We start from the raw sequence: 19,973 nt of genomic DNA on the forward strand, positions 1-19,973 counted from the left end.
TCCCTGATTAACCCTTCTACATACCTGCCCATCATTTCCCTCTTGTGTCCTTCGTCCTTCTATTTCTTCCATGGTCCAACATCCTCTCCTATTAGATTCCTTCTTCTTCAGCACCTTAGCTCATCCACTGATCACCTCACAGCTTCCTCTGTCACCACCCATTCCACCCATCCATTTTCAACCTTAGCTGGTTTCACCTATCACCTACTAGCTTGTACTCCTTCCCCTTCCCTTATGGCCCCCCACCTTCTTGTGCTGGCCTCCTCCTCCCTTCCTTTCCAGTCCCAATGAAGAGTCTCATCCCAAAACATCAGCTATTTACTCCCCTCCATTGACGCTGTCTGACTTGTTGAGTTCTGCATTTTGTGCGTGTGTTGTGTTCAGTTTTGGTTGCCTTGATTTAAGGCCTGAAGTTCCACACAATCCCATTCAGGAACAGTTACTTTCCTACAACCATCAGGTTCTTGAACTGACTTGCAAAACCCTAATGCTACCTCTGCAATGGAACGCCACAAGCTATCTCTTGCATCACCTGGGACTTGTGGGGTTTTTTGTATTGATATTCTGTTTTGCACAGCCTTTTTCTTCACTGTTGGATGATCCGAATATAATTTACTTCCTGTGTGTTGTGGTGAATCAATGTGCCTGTGATGCTGCTACAAGCAAGTTTTACATTGTACTCATCCCTCATCACACTTTTGCACATGGCAATAAACTCAACTTGATCAACTACACTGGAGGGAGGGTAGAGAAACTTTGCTCAGTTGATCCCTGGGATAAAGAGGTTGACATGTATGAAGAAATGTCAAGTAGATTAGAGTTTTAAAAAACTGAAGCATCTAAGATTCTGAGGAGGATTGGCAGGTCACTTCCCCTGGTGGTGTCTAAAAATATAATAGCCCTTGATGATTCTCTGATTTCAGTCTCTAAGGCTGACGTGCAAGCAGCCTTCGGGAGGCTGAGCACATGAAAAGCATCCGGCCCAGATGGGGTTCCTGGCCATGTACTAAACACCTGTACTGATCAACTCGGAGTGTTCACTGAAATCTTTAACCTCTCATTTCAGCAGTCTGAGGCACCCACATGCTTCAAGCAGGTTTCAGTTATACCAGTGTCTAAGAAGAACGTGGTAACCTGCCTCAGTGACTATCATCCATAGCACATACATCCACAGGTCCACAGAAAATGCCATCTCACTCATCTGACTCTTCACTCAATCCTGGAGCATCTGGACTGCAAAGATGCATACAGCAGGATGTTCTTCATCAAATACAGCTCAGTTTTCAATAGAATCATCCTCTCAAAACTACTCAATAAGTTCCAAGACCTTGGCCTCAATACCCCCTTGTGCAATTGGATCCTCAATTTCCTTGCTTGCAGACCCTAGTCAGTTAGGATTGGAAACAATATCTCCTCCACGATCTCCATCAGCACAGGTACACCACCCTCTGCTCTTTTCTCTTTATACTAATAACTTCGTGGCTTGACAGTTCCAATGTCATATTCAGATTTGCTGATGGCACCACTGTCGTAAGTTGAATAAAAGGTGGTGATGAATCAGCATATAGGAGGGAGATTGAAAATCTGGCTAAGTGGTGCCATAGCAACAACCTCTTACTCAATGTCAGCAGGACCCAAGAGCTGATTATTGACTTCCAGAGGAGGAAAACAGAGGTCTATAAGCCAGTCATCATCGGAGGATCGGAGAGGGTCAGCAACTTTAAATTCCTCAGTGTTATTATTTTGGAGGATCTGTCCTGGGCCCAGCACTTAAATGCAGTTATGAAGAAAGCATGGCAGCACCTCTACTTCCCTAGGAGTTTGCAAAGATCCAGTATGACATCTAAAACGTTGACAAACTTCTCTAGATGTATAGTGGAGAATATATTGACTGACTGTATCACAACCTGATATGGAAAGAACAATACCCTTGACTGAAAAAGTCCACCATGGGCAAAGCCATCTCTAACATTGAGCACATCTACAGAAAACGTTTTTGCAGGAAAGTGGTATCCATCATCCCCTCCATCCAGGACATGCTTCGTTCACACTGCTGCCATCAGGAAGAAGGTACAGCAGTCTCAGGACTCAAACCACCAGGCTCTTGAACCAAAGGGAACAACTTCACTCAACTTCACTTACCCCATCATTGGAATGTTCCCACAACCTATGGACTCACTTTCAAGGACTCTTCATCTTATGTTCTCAATGTTTATTGTTTATTTATTTAATATTATTTCTTTCTGTTTTGTATTTGCAGTTTGTTGTCTTCTTACACTGGTTGAATGCCCAAGTTGGTGCAGTCTTTCATTGATTCTATTATGGTTATTATTCTATTATCGATTTACTGAGTATGCCCGCAAGGAGCTGAATCTCAGGGTGTATATGGTGACATATATGTACTTTGGTAATACATTTACTTTGAACTTTGAACATGCTGAATCTGCTCAAAGATTCTGTCAGCAGAAGGACAGCAGCCATTCAAAGCTACAGGTCACACCATCTTCTCTAAGGCAATAATGATGGCCTTGCCATTGAAACCCTCAGTTAATTAATTAAAGTCCTTTCAAATATGTCATAATTTATTTTATCACATGCTATGAAATGGAGTATTTTGTTCTGTAGAATCCACCAAATAAATCATATTTAGCATAAATAATGCCTTTCATAACTTCAGGGTATCTCAAAGTACCTTACAAGCAATAAAATTGTTCTCAAGTATTATCACTGTTCAAGGTGACAGACGTGAGGTTTTATCTCTAGTGTATCCATTGTTTCTCCATATGTAATTTATAATTGTCCTTTGGCAGGAGGTCTGAACTGATTGCATTCATCTAAATAAGATATAGCACAATTCCAAACTGATCAGATTTCTGAATCTATATTCTTGAACGGTCATTACTTTAAATCTCAAAATGCAGAGATTCTTCTGTAAATGGCCTTTGAAAGTATGTTATTCATGGCAAAGTGCTCTTTATGTGGTCCCTTGGCAAGAGCAGAACTTAGCTTTCCCCATCGATAATTTCTCACCACAGGATTCACAGGTGTAATTATCCTTGTGTATTGAAAAGCACTTTTGCATTTTGTCTGATACCAAAATCTTTGTTCTGCATCACTTCCCTATTTTTGCATCTGGAATTTGCACTTGTCTCCTGTGGTTACTTGTAACCATGAAGGAACAAGAGTTTCCATATCTCAAATTCAGAGACCCATGAAAGTTGTAGCTTGGGACTCCATGGTAAGGTAGTGTTATGGGGAAAATGTTTTCAGGACTGGTTATGGATATGTTTAACATCATTCATGAAGTTAAGGAACTCTAACAGAAATCAAGGCTCACTGTCTTTTGGCATGTGGCTCACCTTCTGAATCTCCGGATTCTTCAAGGTATGTCATAAGTGTGATAGATATTTTCCACTTCTAATAAATAATGCATTTCCTACATGAAAACTCTATACCACCAAGCCAAAGCAGCCTGGTTGATTACCACTCCTTCCATCACCTAAAATATTCACTTTCTCAATCACTAGTGGCTTCACTTTGCACTGGGTGTAAAAATACATGGCAATAACTTTGGAACTTTTATCAGCACCTTCCAATTTCCTAATCTCCAATAACTTGGACTGACAATCAGTATCTGGTACCCTGAATTACCCCCACTTTCTGGGAATGGTCTGATTCAGTTTCAGATATAGTCAGTCACTATGTGGCTGGACTATAGTGTTGGCGCGTGGCCAAGTGGTTAAGGCATTCGTCTAGTGATTTGAAAGTCACTAGTTCGAGCCTTGGCTGAGGCAGCGTGTGTCCTTGAGCAAGGCACTTAACCACACGTTGCTCTGCGACAACACCGGTGCCAAGCTGTATGGGTCCTAATGCCCTTCCCTTGGACCAACATCAGTGGTGTGGAGAGGGGAGACTTGCAACATGGACAACTGCCAGTCTTCCATACAACCTTGCCCAGGTCTGGGCTCTGGAATCCTTCCAAGGCGCAAATCCATGGTCTCATTTTGACAAATAGCGGTATTAACAGCATTAGACTTCTCTCTATTTATCTGGAAAACCTTTGTTTTATTCATCTATGACGAGATCTTGTACAAGCTCCCTGACATGGAGCGATACAAGAGTTGTTGGTGAGATGGAACTAGGAATGATCGATGGACAGGTGAAAGTTATGGTCATGGATGATGTTGCAGAGGTGTTGCACAACAATAAGAAACAGAATACCAACGATAATCCCAAAGTGACATTATGGGTGTGAAAATAGAAACCACTGTCTGAATTTGTACTTGCTTCTTTAGCTGATCTCCAGGCTTCTGATCCTCCCTCCCTCCCTCCGAAACCTAACAAACAGTTCCTTTAAAAAATTAATCTTAATGTTTGATGTTGTATTATAAACATAAAAAGTACCCAAGTCAGGACATTCTGTAGCACAGAGAATGTGGAAGGATGACGCTACATAAGGTTCCAAAGGTTACGATAAAATTATCATATGCAGATGCATCTCTGGGAGCTGAGAAAAATGTTTAACAGTTTGTATATAGTACAGCTCATGTGAATAATGATATGCTAGGAAATGATAGAGTAAACGTATGCAGAGTACCAGCATTAGCAGTAACGAATGTAACTGTATGTGAGTTTTTATTTTAGCAATTTCAAAATGTAATTCATCCATCATACAAATCCTTCTATCTCTGAGTTCCCCAGTTCCTTAATATTTGCATAACAGCATTTACCTAAACAGCTCTACTACTTGCATAGCTTTTTTTCCTGTGTGAGCAGTAATAGGATTTGGTGCAATATAATGAGAACAAATTCCTTAAAAGCTGTAAAAGTAGTATCAATCATTAGACCAGGAGTGCTCAGATGGATTCCCACGACGAGTAAATTCAGTGAGACTTTACTACAAAAGTGCATTTGAATACATTGTGTTCACTGTAAAATCTCCCAGTCATTCTCAGGTAATACAGACCCCTCTCATTCATTAAGAATCATCACAAAAAACACAAATGGGTTCTGAACACCCGTCAACTGTAATCTAGCGCAAGGCCAGACCCAAAGGCAGGTGAAATATTATGAGGAGAAATAAATTTTGCAGCTCATTTTAATAGTCTGTGGCACATAATCACCTCATGCACAAATGGGTATGGCCATACCACCAAATTGGGAGACAGGAGCCTGGGAATTTTACCATAGTCAATGGACAGGAAATAAAATAGATATACTAGTCACGCATGGATAGCTATTATTTCTTACATAACCATTTAACATAACAGTTCATCATCTCCCAATTCTATTTTGAAAACTTTTGGTGAGGTGGAAAATCTCAATTGGTCCTCAGGTTGAATTAAATTGCAGTCATTGCCAAATTATTGGGACCTAAAATACCAACATAACCATATATTTTTGAGTTGTGTCTTCTTGTGACTGTCCTGGAATAAAATTGTGCACTACAAAATACAGTTAGCTCTAAAGTAGAAGTAACTAAGTCTTTTAACTTCCATCCTGGTTGTTTCTCCACAAGATTTACATCCTTTTGCACATCCCATTATTTCTACCTTTCAGTTCATATTTGTCACTGAAATATTGAGAGGGTCACTGAAGTTACTAAGAGGGTCAGTAACTTTGAATTCCTGGGTGTCATCATTTCAAAGGACCTGTCTTGGACCCATCATAAAAAAAATACACTAACTGTGAAGAAACCATGACGGCACTTCTACTTCCTCGGGAGACTGTGGAGATTCTCCGTGCCATCAAAAATCTTGGCAAACTTCTATAGATATGTGGTGGAAAGTATTCTGACTGGCTTCATTATGACCTGGTATGGGGACACCAATGCCTTTCAGTAGAAAATCCTACAAAAAGGTTATGGATTCAGCCCAGCACATTACAGTACCTCCCAATCACTGAGCATATCTGCATGAAATGTTAAAGCAGCATCCATCATCAAAGATCCTCACCACCCAGATCATGTTCTTTTCTCACTGCTGCCATCAGGTAGAAGGTACAGGTGCCTCAGGACTCACGCCACCAGTTTTAAGAACACTTATTATCCCTCAACCATCAGGCTCTTGAACAAAGATGATAACTACACTTAGTTAAGGACTCCGCTATATTGTTATTTCATGCTTACTATTTCTAACTATTGATTATCTGTATTTGTAGTTTGTTTACAGTTTACTGATCCCACTTAGTTACTGTTCTGTAGATTTACTAACTGTGGCTACAGAAAAAGAATTTAAGGATTGTTATGTGGTGATATGAATATATTCTGATAAATTTTACTTTGAATTTTGAACTAATTTTTGCTGTCTACAGCCACCAGCTGACTACCTCCACCCTATAATTTACATCACCTTAGATCTGTGAAAGTTGTGGTAAGGCAAGGGCAAAAGACAATGTTCTGGTATTTGTAATCAAGTGAGACCACCGGAGATCCCCTCCTGCTTGCTACCTGGGGCGGGGGGGGGGGGGGGCGGGGTGGACTGCAGCCGTGTATACTCAAACCAGACAAGTAAGGCCTCTATAGGGAGAACTTCTGGAAAGGACTTCCTAAGACATAGTATCCCTTTACACAAGGGGTTGCCTGGGATAGACAAGATAGGAATAACAGAAAGATGTGAAACACACCCAACAACTAAGGGACCATTGCTTTACCTAACTTGTCCACTTCGATTGTGAATGGTGATTGAACTCGGAAGGAAGGAATTCAAACAAATACAATTTACCAAATGGTTAATATCTGTAAATAATAAGCCAATTCTATATAAAAATAGCAGTTTTCTGTCCAGACTTCACAGTGTAGGTGACAAGGGCAATGGTGTTCTCCTTGTGCACAAAATAAACAGTGTAAGAGTTGTAAGGGAACATGTGATCTTGACCCAGTTATTTCATTTTATTTTGTGTTATATTGATGATGATGTTTGCCATTTTGGTATTATACTTACATCAAACAATAACCTGATTTTTAGATTACAATCTCTTCATGCCTTACAAGGCTCATTATAGCCTAAATATCTTTCTTTTTCTCTTGAGACATGGTCTCTTTCTGGATTGGTAATTAAGGCTTAGTTTAGTAATTCTCTTAGGTATCACAAAAAGCTTTATTATATTGTTACCAGCCTTGTTCTATTAACTACACAATTTCCTGAATATTCTTCAGCACTTACCTCTACTTTACATTTTCTCTGATTATGCTGATTCAGTGCTGAATGGTTATTGTTAAGGTCCAATAATCCTTAGGCCATTAAAAAAATCTTAATTTTGCCTGCCCTGGTAAATTTCTGTAACTTGTTCATATAAGATATACTGACTTCTTTCTATTTTAATTCCATAATTTTTTTGCTGGATGGCCACCTCAAGATTAGCTTTTCCTTTTGTATACCTCCTACAGCAAACATTGTGGCTTTTATGAAAAGTCTCAGACCTGACACATTAATTCTTTCTTTTCACAGATCCTATTTGAGCTTTTAAGTGTTTCCAGTATATATTTATTTCAGATTTTCAGCATTTACAGTGTTTTAATTTCATGGGTTTCAACCCTGTTGCATTTTAATTAACTTACCTTTGTTAAGTTAACCTACTTCTGTTTCAATTTACAGATATTTGTAACAGATTAATATCTTGAGGCCCTATTAATGATAGTCATTCAACTTTTTGTTTTAGAAATTAGTTAATGCTCTAACTAGGAAGTCTCACCACAATTCTTTCAGTTCATGTTTCCTCCACTATTTCCCCCAGGCATTGATCAGTAAGCTTGCTTTTCTTCTGGTTGCACTTTGGCTTATAAAAGAAGCAGCTTTTCCTGCACATTAGAAAATTCCTAGGCTGGCACAGTGGTGGAGTAATTAGCTCTCCTGAATCATAGATCCAGAGATTGATCTTAACTTTGGGTGCTGTATATGGCTTGCATTTTCTTCCTGTGACCATTGAGTTTTCATCAGGTGTTCTCCTTCCAAAGGTCAGCTGCTTGGTCAATGTAAATTACTCCTTACTGTGGTATGAGTGAAAAGGGAGTTGATGGGTGAATGAGAAGAGTAAGTTATAGATTACAGGGAAATAAGTGAATAGAGTTTGGGACAGATGAGATCACATTGTTGGATACTGGCATGGAGCCAATGGGCCAAGTGATTGCCTCCTGATATCGTATTGAGTTAAATTACAGTAAATTATGATCTCTTTAGCAGGATTGGAGCATTGTCCATGTACTTCTTTGTAATTTGTACTGGTAATACCATTCTGATGTCAACTTTTTAAACATCAAAAATCTGTGACAATGATGAATTCTAAGTTTTTCTCATGTTAGATTTCCAAATGTTTTAAAAATTGAGACGAAACAGACAAGTTTGACTTTTCAGATTTATTAATAAAGTAATTTAAAAGGAAATGTTTCAGATTCACAAAGTAGCAAAAGCTAGCTCAATAATTCAAAGCAACTCCTGAGGGAGAAACAATACAATTCGATGCAATTCTTTCTACTTAAATATAGATTGGAAAAACTTATTAAATTGCATCAATAACTTAACACCAGTAACAAAGTTTTGAACTGTTTGGACTAATTAGCAGAAAGCAGATATCCCAATCCTAATGCCAGCATTAAGATATTATTAAGCAATGCAAAGCAGAAAATAGCCACCAAAGCCACTAACATCAATTCTCCAAATACATGATATACCAGGGAACTTCAGAAGTCTTTTGGTCACTTTTCATGTGTCCAGCACATGATGTATATGTGCACTGCTTTAAATTTTTTCAGTCCAATTTATTTCCCATATTTAGGATTACATATTTAACTTCGTAACAATAGAATATAAAACTGTGTGAGATGTGACCTATAAAGAAAAAGTAATTGGATTTGGAACAAAAATGCACATATTTATTTTAAACTAAACATGGGTAGAAATTAAAATTAATATTTGATAGATTTAGATTAAAGCCTGTATTTTAATTCAGAAAACGGAAAGGACAAGCAGAATTAAATGTTCTTAACCTTGGAGAGTCTTCTGCTCTCCAACTTACTGCAATACCATACTATCAACAATTATTTTTCAATTGTGGGAAAAAAATTGCTCCTGCAATATGGACTACTTCATTATGTGGCTATCTCTTTACATGATACAAAAAACAGCTAAAAATTGCAGACAAGCCAATAATGCATTCCCTGTGCATTAGAAAAGCAAAGGCAAACAGATTTTGAATTTTTACACACTTGCAACACAGAATGTACTACAGAAAAAGCAGAACTAAATTTCTGATTTCCTGCCACTTACACCTTAATTCAACATACTTTGACCTAATTTCTGATACAGATTTTCTGTATTTTTTGGTTAAAAACCAAGTCGAGAGAGAAGACAAATAATACCATAAAAGGGCTAAAAATTCAAATGAAAAGAAACATAGCCTTGCATATAAAACAAAGATTGCTGCTGGTTACATGCTTAAAACAGGAAATGCAGGTACTGTAAATGGACATAGTGCAATCCCTGGCAGTTTGTGCTGAATGAGACATCCAAAGGCCTGGAGCAGTTGGAACTGGATTAAAAAATCTTGTTCAGACCTTAGCATCTTCATTTCTTTAAACACCAGTTCATCAGAAAGCTGCTTGATCCCACAAAAAGATTTATGACGAAGCTGCTTCAAGAAGATTTAACGTAGTTTGAGCTCATCTCCGCTCCCCAGATTGGTGCCGGGACTGGGGTCCTGTCTGCGTGGCTGCACAGGAGAAAAGAAATGCAGGTCAAAAAGTGAGACAAATAACTAAATAATGTGGAGAAAAATTGTAATGAAAATGCTTGTAATCAATTGTTATAGTCATACAGCACAGAAACAAGCCCTTCAGCCTAACAGGTCTATGCAAACCAAGACACCTTATTCAAGCTAGCCCTATTTGCCAGCATTTGGCCTCTATACTTCTAAACTTTTCTAATCCATGTGCCTGTCTGTCTTTTGAAAGTTATTGTACCTTCTCAACCACTTCCTCTAGCAGCTGATTTCACATAGATGCTACCTTTAGTGTAAAAATGTTGTCCCTCAAGCTCCTCTTAAATATTCCTCTCATACTTTTAACTGATGCCTTCTAAATCTTAATACTCCAACTCTGGTGGAAAAGACTGATTGCATTCACCCTACCTATGCTCCTCCTCATTTTACACACCACTATAAGATCACCTCTCAATCTCCTGTGTGCTAAGGAATAAAGTCCTAAACTGTCCAATCTCTCCTTATAACTCACCACCCTACTTACCTATGATTCCACTTGTACTCCAAGGTGTCTCTGTGCTACAACACTCCCTATGGCCCTGTTGTCTACTGTGAAAGTCCTGCCTGGATTTAACTTTCCAAAAAACAACATCTAGCACTTATACAAATTAAAGTCCATTCCCCGGCCCACTTGCCCAGTTGATTAAGATCCTCCTGCATTTTTGGTAACATTCATCATTGTCCACCTTACCACCTATTTTAGTGTCACATGTAAACTTACCAATCATGCCTAATAATTGATTATACATTCTTATTCTAATTGTTTATTGATGACAAAAAGACAAAAAGCACTTCACCCCTGAGGTATACCACTAATCACAGGCTTCCAGTCTCAGAAAAAAAAACATGCCATCATAGAGTAATACAGCAGTACAGCTCGTTGGCCCATCGAGTCCCTGTTAAACTATTATTCCGACTAGTCCATTCAACATGCACCTGGACCACAGCTCTCCATACTCTTTCCATCCATGTACTTAACTAAATTTCTCTTAAATGTTGAAGATGGACCTGCATCCACAACTCCAGCTGATAGCTTGCTCTACACTCTCACCTCCCTCTGATTGAAGGAGTTACTCATGTTCCTCTTAAATATTTCACCTTTCAAGCCTAACCCATGATCTTTAATTCTAGTCTCACCTAACCTCAGTGAAAAAAAGCCTGTTTGCTCTTACCCCATCAAAAACACTCAATTTTATATACCTCCATTACATCTCCCCTTATATTCCTACACTCCAGGGACCAAAGTCATAACCTATTCAACTATCCCTATAACGCAGATCTTCAAACTCCAGCAACATCCTTGTAAATTTTCTCTGTACTCTTTCAATCTTATCGATAGCTTTTCCGTAGGTAGGTGGCCAAAACTACGAACAACACTAAATGTTTTATACAACTTCAACATAATATCCCAACTCCTATACTCAATACTTTATGAAGGCCACTGTACCAAAATCTCTCTTAACAACCCAATCTACCAGTGACACCACTTTCAGGAAACTGGAGATCTGTGTTCATAGACCCCTATGTTCTACACAGCTCAGTGCCCTATTGCTCACTGTTCAAATCCTATTTGTACTCGCAAAGTCCAACACCTCACACTTTACTGAATTAAAATCCATCTGCCATTTTTCCGACTGGTCCAGGTCCCACTGCAAGTTTTGACAGCCTTCCTCACTGTTCACTATGCCCCCAATCTTGGCATCATCTACAAATTTGCTTATCCAGTATACATTATCATCCAGATCAATAATATAGATAACAAACAACAACAAACCTAGCACTGATCCCTATGGCACACCACTAGTCACAGGCCTCCAGTCAGAGTCAAGTTTATTGTCATTTTGACCATAAACTGCTGGTACAGTACACAGTAAAAACGAAACAACATTCCTCCAGGACCATGGTGCTACATGAAACAACACAAAACTACACTAGACTATGTGAGACAGCACCAGGCTACACTAGACTGCGTAAAACAACATAAAAACTGCACTAGACTACAAAACTGCACAGGACAACATGAAGTGCACAAAACAGTGCAGGGCAGTACAATAATTAATAAACAAGACAACAGGCACAGTAGAGGACAAATTACAATATAATAATAAATTATGTAGATGTCGGTCTAGACTCTGAGTATTGAGGAGTCTGATGGCTTGGGGGGGAAGAAACTGTTGCACAGTCTGATCGTGAGAGCCCAAATGCTTCAGTACCTTTTGCCAGATGGCAGGAGGGAGAAGAGTTTGTGTGAGGGATGCGTGGGGTCCTTCACAATACTGTTAGCTTCATGGGTACAGCATGTGGTGTAAATGTCTGTAATTGCCGGAAGAGAGACCCCGATGATCTTCTCAGCTGACCTTACTATCCGCTGCAGGGTCTTGCAATCCAAGATGGTGCAATTCCTGAACCGTGATGCAGCTGCTCAGGATGCTCTCTGTACATCCTCTGTAGAATGTGGTGAGGATTGGGAGTGGGAGATGGGCTTTTCTCAGCCTTCGCAGAAAGTAGAGATGCTGCTGGGCTTTCTTGGCTATGGAGCTGGTGTTGAGGGACCAGGTGAGATCCTCCACCAGGCGAACACCAAGAAATTTGGTGCTCTTAACAATCTCAGCAGAGAGTGGTTGCTCTGTGCTCTCCTGAAGTCAACAACCATCTCTTCTGTTTTGTTCACATTCAGAGACAGGTTGTTGGCTCTGCACCAGTCTGTTAGTCGCTGCACCTCCTCTCTGTATGCTGACTCGTTGTTCTTGCTGATGAGACCCACCACAGTCGTGTCATCGGCAAACTTGACGATGTTATTCGAGTTGTGTATTGCTGCACAGTCGTGGGTCAGCAGAGCAGCAGAGTGAACAGCAGTGGACTGAGCACACAGCCCTGGGGGCCCTCGTGCTCAGTGTGATGGTGTTGGAGATGCTGCTCCCGATCCGGAATGACTGAGGTCTCCCAGTCAGGAAGTCTAGGATCCAGTTGCAGAGGGAGGTGTTCAGGCCCAGGAGTTTTAGCTTTCCAATCAGGTGCTGAGGAATGATTGTGTTGAATGCTGAACTGAAGTCTATGAACAGCATTCGAACGTATGTGTCCTTTTTGTCCAGGTGGGTGAGAGCCAGGTGGAGGGTGGTGGCGATGGTGTCGTCTGATGAACGGTTGGGATGATACACGAACTGCAGGGGGTCCAGTGAGGGGGGCAGCAGGGTCTTTATGTGCCTCATGACGAGCTTCTAGAAATATTTCATGATGATGGATATGAGAGTCATTGAGGCAGGACACTGAAGACTTCTTCAACACAGGAACAATGGTGGAGGCCTTGAAGCACATAGGAACAACGGCGCTGCTCAGGGAGATGTTGAAGATATCAGTGAAAACATCTGCCAGCTGGTCTACACATCCTCTGAGCATTCTGCCAGGAATATTGTCTAGTCCAGCAGCCTTCCGTGGGTTGACACTGCATGGAGTTTTCCTCACATCGGCCACAGTAAGACAGCACCTGGTCATTGAGAGGAGGAGTGGTCTTCCTCGCCACCACCTCATTTTCTGCCTCGAAATGAATGTAGTTGTTCAACCCATCTAGGAGGGAGGCATCACCAGTACAGGCAGGTGATGTTGTCTTGTAGTTGGTGATGTCAACTCCAACCATCTACTGCCACTCTCTGCAACCTCTCCACAAATTTGCTCCTCTAACTCAGCCTGAAAATTGAGTGGTGTATAATATAGTCCATTAATGAGGTCATCCTCAGTTCTACCCATTTCACCTGAGATGAGGTTTCCAGTCTGTCCTCTCTCAGCACTCCTGAGACAATTTCCCTGACTAATAATGCTTCCCCTGCAACCAAGTCTCACTAATGACTACAATATCATAATTCCACATGCTGATCTGATCCATGCTCTAAATTCCCTAAATTAATCCACCTTATCCACAATACTCCTTACATTGAAATAGACACCACTCAATATTATTCCCACCATGCTTAATCTTTCAATAGCTGTCTTTGTATGGTTATGAGGACACTCAGTCCTCGTTTATTGTCATTTAGAAATGCATGCATTAAGAAATGATACAATGTTCCTCCAGCATGATATCACAGAAACACAGGACAGACCAAGACTAAAACTGACAAAACCACATAGTTATAACATATAGTTACAATAGTACAAAGCAATACTGTAATTTGATAAAGAGCAGAGTACGGTAAAAAATAGTCTCAAAGTCCCGATAGCCCCATCATCTCACGCAGACGGTAGAAGGGAGAAACTCTCCCTACCATGAACCTCCTGCGCCGCAAACTTGCCAATGCAGCACCCTGGAAGCACCCGACCACAGCCGACTCTGAGTCCGTCCGAAAACTTCGAGCCTCCGACCAGCCCTCTGACACCGAGCACCATCAACCCCACCCCGGCCGCCGAGCAACAAGCAAAGTTGAGGACTTGGGGCCTTCCCCTCCGGAGACTCTGGATCACACACAAGCAGCAACAGCGAAACAGGCATTTCAGAAGTTTCACCAGATGTTCCTCCGAGCTCTGATGTCTGTCTCCATCAAATCAGGATTATGTATGTAGGCTTATCAATATCTTTCCCCAAAACCACTTTACGATCTGCTTTGGCACCGAGGCATCCATTCCCTACAACTCTAGTTTAACACCACACCCCCACCCCATGCAGCACTGGCGAACCTTCCCACAAGGATATTAGTTCCCCTTCAAGTTCAGGTGCAAACCGTGCTTCCTGTACAGGTATCATCTTCCCTAGAAGAGAGCACAATGGTCTAAAAGTCTGAAGCCCTCCCTCTTGCACCATGTCCTTAGCCACATGTTAAACTGTATGATCTTCCTATTTCTGCTTCACATGGCATGGTTAGCTATCCTGAGATCACAACCCTTGAGATCTTGTCCTTCAGCTTAGTTTATGACCCCCTGAACTCACTTTGCAGGACCTCATTATCCTTCCTACCCCTGTCATTGGACCCAACACAGACAATGATCCCTGGCTGCTCACCCTCCCACTTAAGAATGGTATGGACTCTATCTGAGATGTTCCTGACCCTGACACTAGAGAGGAAACATACCATCTATAATCCTGTTCTTGTCCACAGAACTTCCTGTATGTACCCCTAATTAATGAATCCTCTCATTTATCTGTTCTCCCCCCCATCTTCCTTTCTGAACCAGTCAGACTCAGTGCCAGAGACTTGACAGCTGTGCCTTTCATCTACTAGGGTATTCCCTTCCAGCAATAGTATCCAAAACCGTATACTTGTTATTGATGGGAACAACCACAGGGATAACCCACACTGGCTGCCAATCCCCCTTCTCCCACCTGTGTCCTGCACTTTAGGTGAAACTACCTCGCTCTCAATCACCTGTCAAATCAACCACCCAGCTTCCCAAATGATCCCAAGTTCATCCAGATCAAGCTCAGTTCCCTAACATTGGTCTGCAAGAAGCTGCAGCTGGATGCAATTCTTGCAGGTGTAATCGCCAGGAACAATGAAGGTCTCCCTGCCTTCCCACATCCTGCAAGAGGAGCATTCCACTATCCTGCCTGGCATTCCCACTGTTCTAACTGTGCAACAAAAAAAGATCAAGGAAAAAAGCAAGCTGCCTGAAAAATCTATCTTGAACAACCACTTCTCCTTGCCAAAGCCTCTGAGACAACATGTCAAGCTCCCCACTAACACTGGCCAACTCCAACAATGGTTGCTCTGCTTAAACTTAACTTTTTATTAAGCTTTGCCAAATGTCTGATTAACCTATAATCTGTGGTGGGCAAAATGTACTGACTGGCAGCACTTGCTTTTCCAAATCTTGCTCCCACTACACAAAATCTATCAGACCACAGGACATAGGAGCAGAATTAGGCCATTTGGCCTATCGAGTCTGCTCTGCCATTTCATTATAGCTGATCCAATTTTCCTCTCAACCCCAATCTCCTGTCTTCTCCCTGATTTCCTTCATGTCCTGGTCAATCAAGAATCTATCAACCTCTGCCTTAAATATACATCAAGACTTGGCCTCCACTGCTGCCTGTGGCAAAGATTCACCACTGTCTGGCTAAAGAAATTCCTCATCTTCATTCTAAAAGGACATCCCTCTATTCTGAGGCTATGTCCCCTGGTCCAAGACTCACCACCATAGGAAACATCCTCTCCACATCCACTCTATTTGGCCTTTCACCATTCGATAGGTTTCAATGAGGTCATCACTCACTCTGAATTCTAGTCAATACAAGCTTACATCAAATGCTCTTCATATGACAAGCCATTCAATCCTGGAATCATTTTTGTGAACCTCCTTTGAATCCTCTCTCGTTTCAGCACATCCTTTCTAAGGGGCGCAAAACTGCTCAATACTCCAAGTGAGGGCTCACTAGTGCTTTATAAAGATTCAACATTACACCTTTGTTTTTTTATATGCTACTCCTGTTGAAATGAGTGCTATAATTGCATTTGCCTCCTGACCACACACCCAACCTGCAAATTAACTTCTAGGAATCTTGCACAAAGATTCCCAAGTCCCTTGCTTTTTTTTGCATTTTGTCTCCATTTAAAAAAAAGTGAACCCTTTAATTTCTTTTACCGAAGTGCATGACCATATACTTCCATCTGCCATTTCTTTGCCCATTCTCCTAATCTGTCTGTCCTTCTGTAGCCTCTCTAGTTCCTCAAAACCATCTGCTCCTCTAGCTATCTTCATATCGTCTGCAAACTTTGCAACAAAGCCATCAATTCCATTACCCAAATCATTGACATATAATGCAAAAATAATTAGTCCCAACACAGACCCTTGTAGAACACCACTAGTAACCAGCAGCCAACCAGAAATGGCTCCCTTAATTTCCACTCTTTGCCACCTGCCCATCAGCCCCTGCTCTATCCATGCTCGTATCTTTCCTGTAATACCATGGGCTTGTGGCTTGTTAAGCAGCCTCATGTGTGGCACTTTATCAAAGGCCTTCTGAAAACCCAAGTACACAACATCAACTGATTCTCCTGTCTATCCAGATTGTTATTTCTTCAATGAATTCCAACGTATTTTTCAGGCAATATTTTCCTGTGAGGAAACCATGCTGACTGTAGCCTATTTTATCATGTGCCTCTCAGTACTCTGAGACCTCATCCTTAATAACCGACTCCAACATCCACACTAACTGGCCTAGAGTTTCCTTTTTTCTGCCTCTCTCCCTTCTTGATGAGTGATATTTGCAATTTTCCAGTATTCTGGAACCATTCCAATATCTAATAATTCTTGAAAGATCATTAATAATGCCTCCACAAATTCTTCAGCCACCTTTTCAGAACACCATCTGGTCCAGGTGACTTATCCACCTGCAGACCATTCAGTTTCCCAAGAACCTTCTCTCTAGAAAACATAACTTCATATACTTCATGACCCCTGACACCTGGAACTTTCACCATACAGCGAGTGTTTTCCACAGTGAGACTGATTCAGTTTGTCCGCCATTTTCTTGTCCCCCATTATCTCTCCAACATTGTTTTCCAGCAGTCCTATATTCCACTCTCATCTCTCTTTTACACTTCATATGTCTGAAGAAACTTTTGGTATTCTCTTTAATGTTAGCTTAATTTCGTATTACATTTTTACTCTCTTAATGACTATTTGAATTGCCTCTGTTGGCAATCCTCTAACTTCTAAATTTTTGCTCTATTATACGGCGTCTTTTTGTCTTTCATGTTGGCTTTGACTTCTCTTGTTAGCCACAGTTGTATCATCTTGCCTTTAGAGTAGTTCTTCCTCTTCGGGATGTATATAATCTGTGCCTTCCAAATTGCTATCAGAAATTCCAGCCACTGCTGCTCTGTCATCATCCCTGCCTGTGTTCCTTTCTAATCAATTCTGGCCAATTCCTATTTCATACCTCTAATACCATTTATTCCACTGTAATACTGATACATCTGACTAGCTTCTCGATTTTCAGGGTGAATTTGATCATATTATGATCACTTGCCCCCAAGAATTATTTTATGTTAAGCTCTATAATCAGCTCTGGTTCATTAAACAACACCCAATCCAGAATAGCTGATCCTCTAGTGGGCTCAACCATGAGCTGTTCTAAAAACCCAACTCATAGGCACTCTAGAAATTCACTCTCTTGGAATCCAGCACTAACCTGGTTTTCTCAATCTAGCTGCATATTGAAATCCCCATAACTATTGGAACATTGCTCTTTTGGCATGCATTTTTCTATCTCCCACTGCAATTTGTAGGCCACATCCTTACTATTGTTTGGGGGTCTATATACAGCTCCAATCAGGGTCTTTTTACCCTTAGAGTTCCTTAGCTCAACTTACAATGATTAAACACCTTCCGACCCTATGTCAACTCTTTGTAAAGATTTGATTTCATTTTTTAACCAACAGAGCAATGCAGTCCCATCTGCCTTCCTGCCTGTCCTTTTGATACAATGTGTATCCATGGGCATTAAGCTCCCAGCTATAATCTTCTTTCAGCCATGATTTTGTGATGCCTACTGCATCATACATGCCAATCTGTAACTGTGTTACAAGTTCATCTACCTTATTCTGTAAACAGCGCACATTCAAATATAACACCTTCAGTCCTTTATTCACCCTTTTTGATTTTGTCTACCTTTTACATTGCAACTCATCCTGTTGACTGCAATTTTACACTATCAACCTCTCCTCACTAAACATTGCCTGTTTGTAAACCAACTACCTCATCTTCAGCACTATCATTTGCCTTTGCTACGATACTGCTTACGTTGAAATATATGCTACAACTGGATACATTTCTCACAGCTGTAATAGTCAAGAACACTGGAGGTCTCTGCCTTTCCACATCCCGCAAGAGGAGCATTCCACTATACTGCCTGGCATCTCACCTATCCTAACTGAGCAGATATAAAGAAGGGAAGGAAAAAAAAACCTAGAGTTCTTTTTTCTTTTGCTTTCTCTAAATGAAGTCTCTCTTCGCTGAAGTCTCAAAGAGCTAACGAGCCTCAATCACAAACGTGAATTTGTAAATGCACAATTACACTGCTGCTACCTGCTTGCTGCTGTCTTTTTTTAATACCTTGGCAGTGGACCAGATTGAAATCCCCTCCTCTCATCTTCCAACATCTGGATTGGTTGCACCATTAAACCAATTGGTCAGCTGTCCCTGGATTCCATGTCATCTAACTTGCCAGTCTAGCCTGCCATGTGGAACCTTAACAAAGGTCTTACTGAAGTCAACAGACAATAGGTGCAGGAGTAGGCCATTCAGCCCTTCGAGCCAGCACCACCATTCACTGTGATCATGGCTGATCATCCACAATCAGTACCCTTTTCCTGCCTTCTCCCCATATCCCTTCACTCTGCTATCTTTAAGTGCTCTATCTAACTCTTTCTTGAAAGAATCCAGAGAATTGGCCTCCACTGCCTTCTGAGGCAAAGCATTCCACAGAACCACAACCCTCTGTGTGAAAAAGTTTTTCCTCAACTCCATTCTAAATTGTCTACCCCTTATTCTTAAACTGTGACCTCTGGTTCTGACTCCCCCAACATCCCCAGTGTCCACATAAAGAACATCTACTGCTTTGCCCTTATCAACTTTTTTTGGTCACCTAAAATAAAACCAAAAAACTTAATCAACTCTAAGTCACAATCTCCCACTCACAAAACCATGGTGATTACCCTAATTAATCTCCATCTCCAGATGTATATACATTGTAACCCTCTGAATTTTCACCAGTAAATTACCTATCACAGATGTTGGAGTCACTGGCTTATAGTTCCAAGGATTTTCTTTGCTACTCATTTTAGGCATAGGCACAACATTCACTACCTTCCAGTCTACCAGATGTCAGCCGGGCCTCCCACAATGTACCTGAATAAACCTGGCAAGGCCTCGGCGATCTGAAACACTTCATACTTTAATTATTTAATGCTTCTTTAAAGCATCCTGATAGCACCTGTCCCAGTCAATTACCAATAAGAAAGGAATGAATAATATTTCAAAGTCATATTATTGGCCCTTACCATTGCTAAGGTCTTTTTAATAGCCAAAGCTGCAAAATTATTCACCCTCAATCATCCACAAAGAGAATAACTGAAATTGTTGTGTCCGCAGTTATTTAATATTTTAATTATTTTCTATACTTTTTCTCACCTGCCAAGCTATTTCCTTCTATGTTATTCTTCCTGTTTCAATACACGATTCCTGTTAAAATACTGTTTGTTTTACTTTATCAAAATCCCCAACCCATA

General features: G+C 40.8%; 1 protein-coding gene across 2 annotated transcripts in view; it reads right to left on the reverse strand.

The window, feature by feature from the left end:
* Positions 1 to 8,345: 8,345 nt before the first annotated feature.
* Positions 8,346 to 19,973, reverse strand: part of cbfb (core-binding factor subunit beta) — a 99,887-nt gene continuing 88,259 nt past the window's right edge. For both annotated transcript variants that reach the window (XM_063067402.1, XM_063067403.1), the window contains exon 6: positions 8,346 to 9,705. In XM_063067402.1, the coding sequence (XP_062923472.1) occupies positions 9,640 to 9,705 (66 nt within the window). In that variant the 3' untranslated portion in view covers positions 8,346 to 9,639. The remainder of the gene's footprint in view (positions 9,706 to 19,973) is intronic.

Source organism: Mobula hypostoma, chromosome 14 (genome assembly GCF_963921235.1).
Source record: "Mobula hypostoma chromosome 14, sMobHyp1.1, whole genome shotgun sequence".
NCBI classification, from domain to species: Eukaryota; Metazoa; Chordata; class Chondrichthyes; order Myliobatiformes; family Myliobatidae; genus Mobula; species Mobula hypostoma.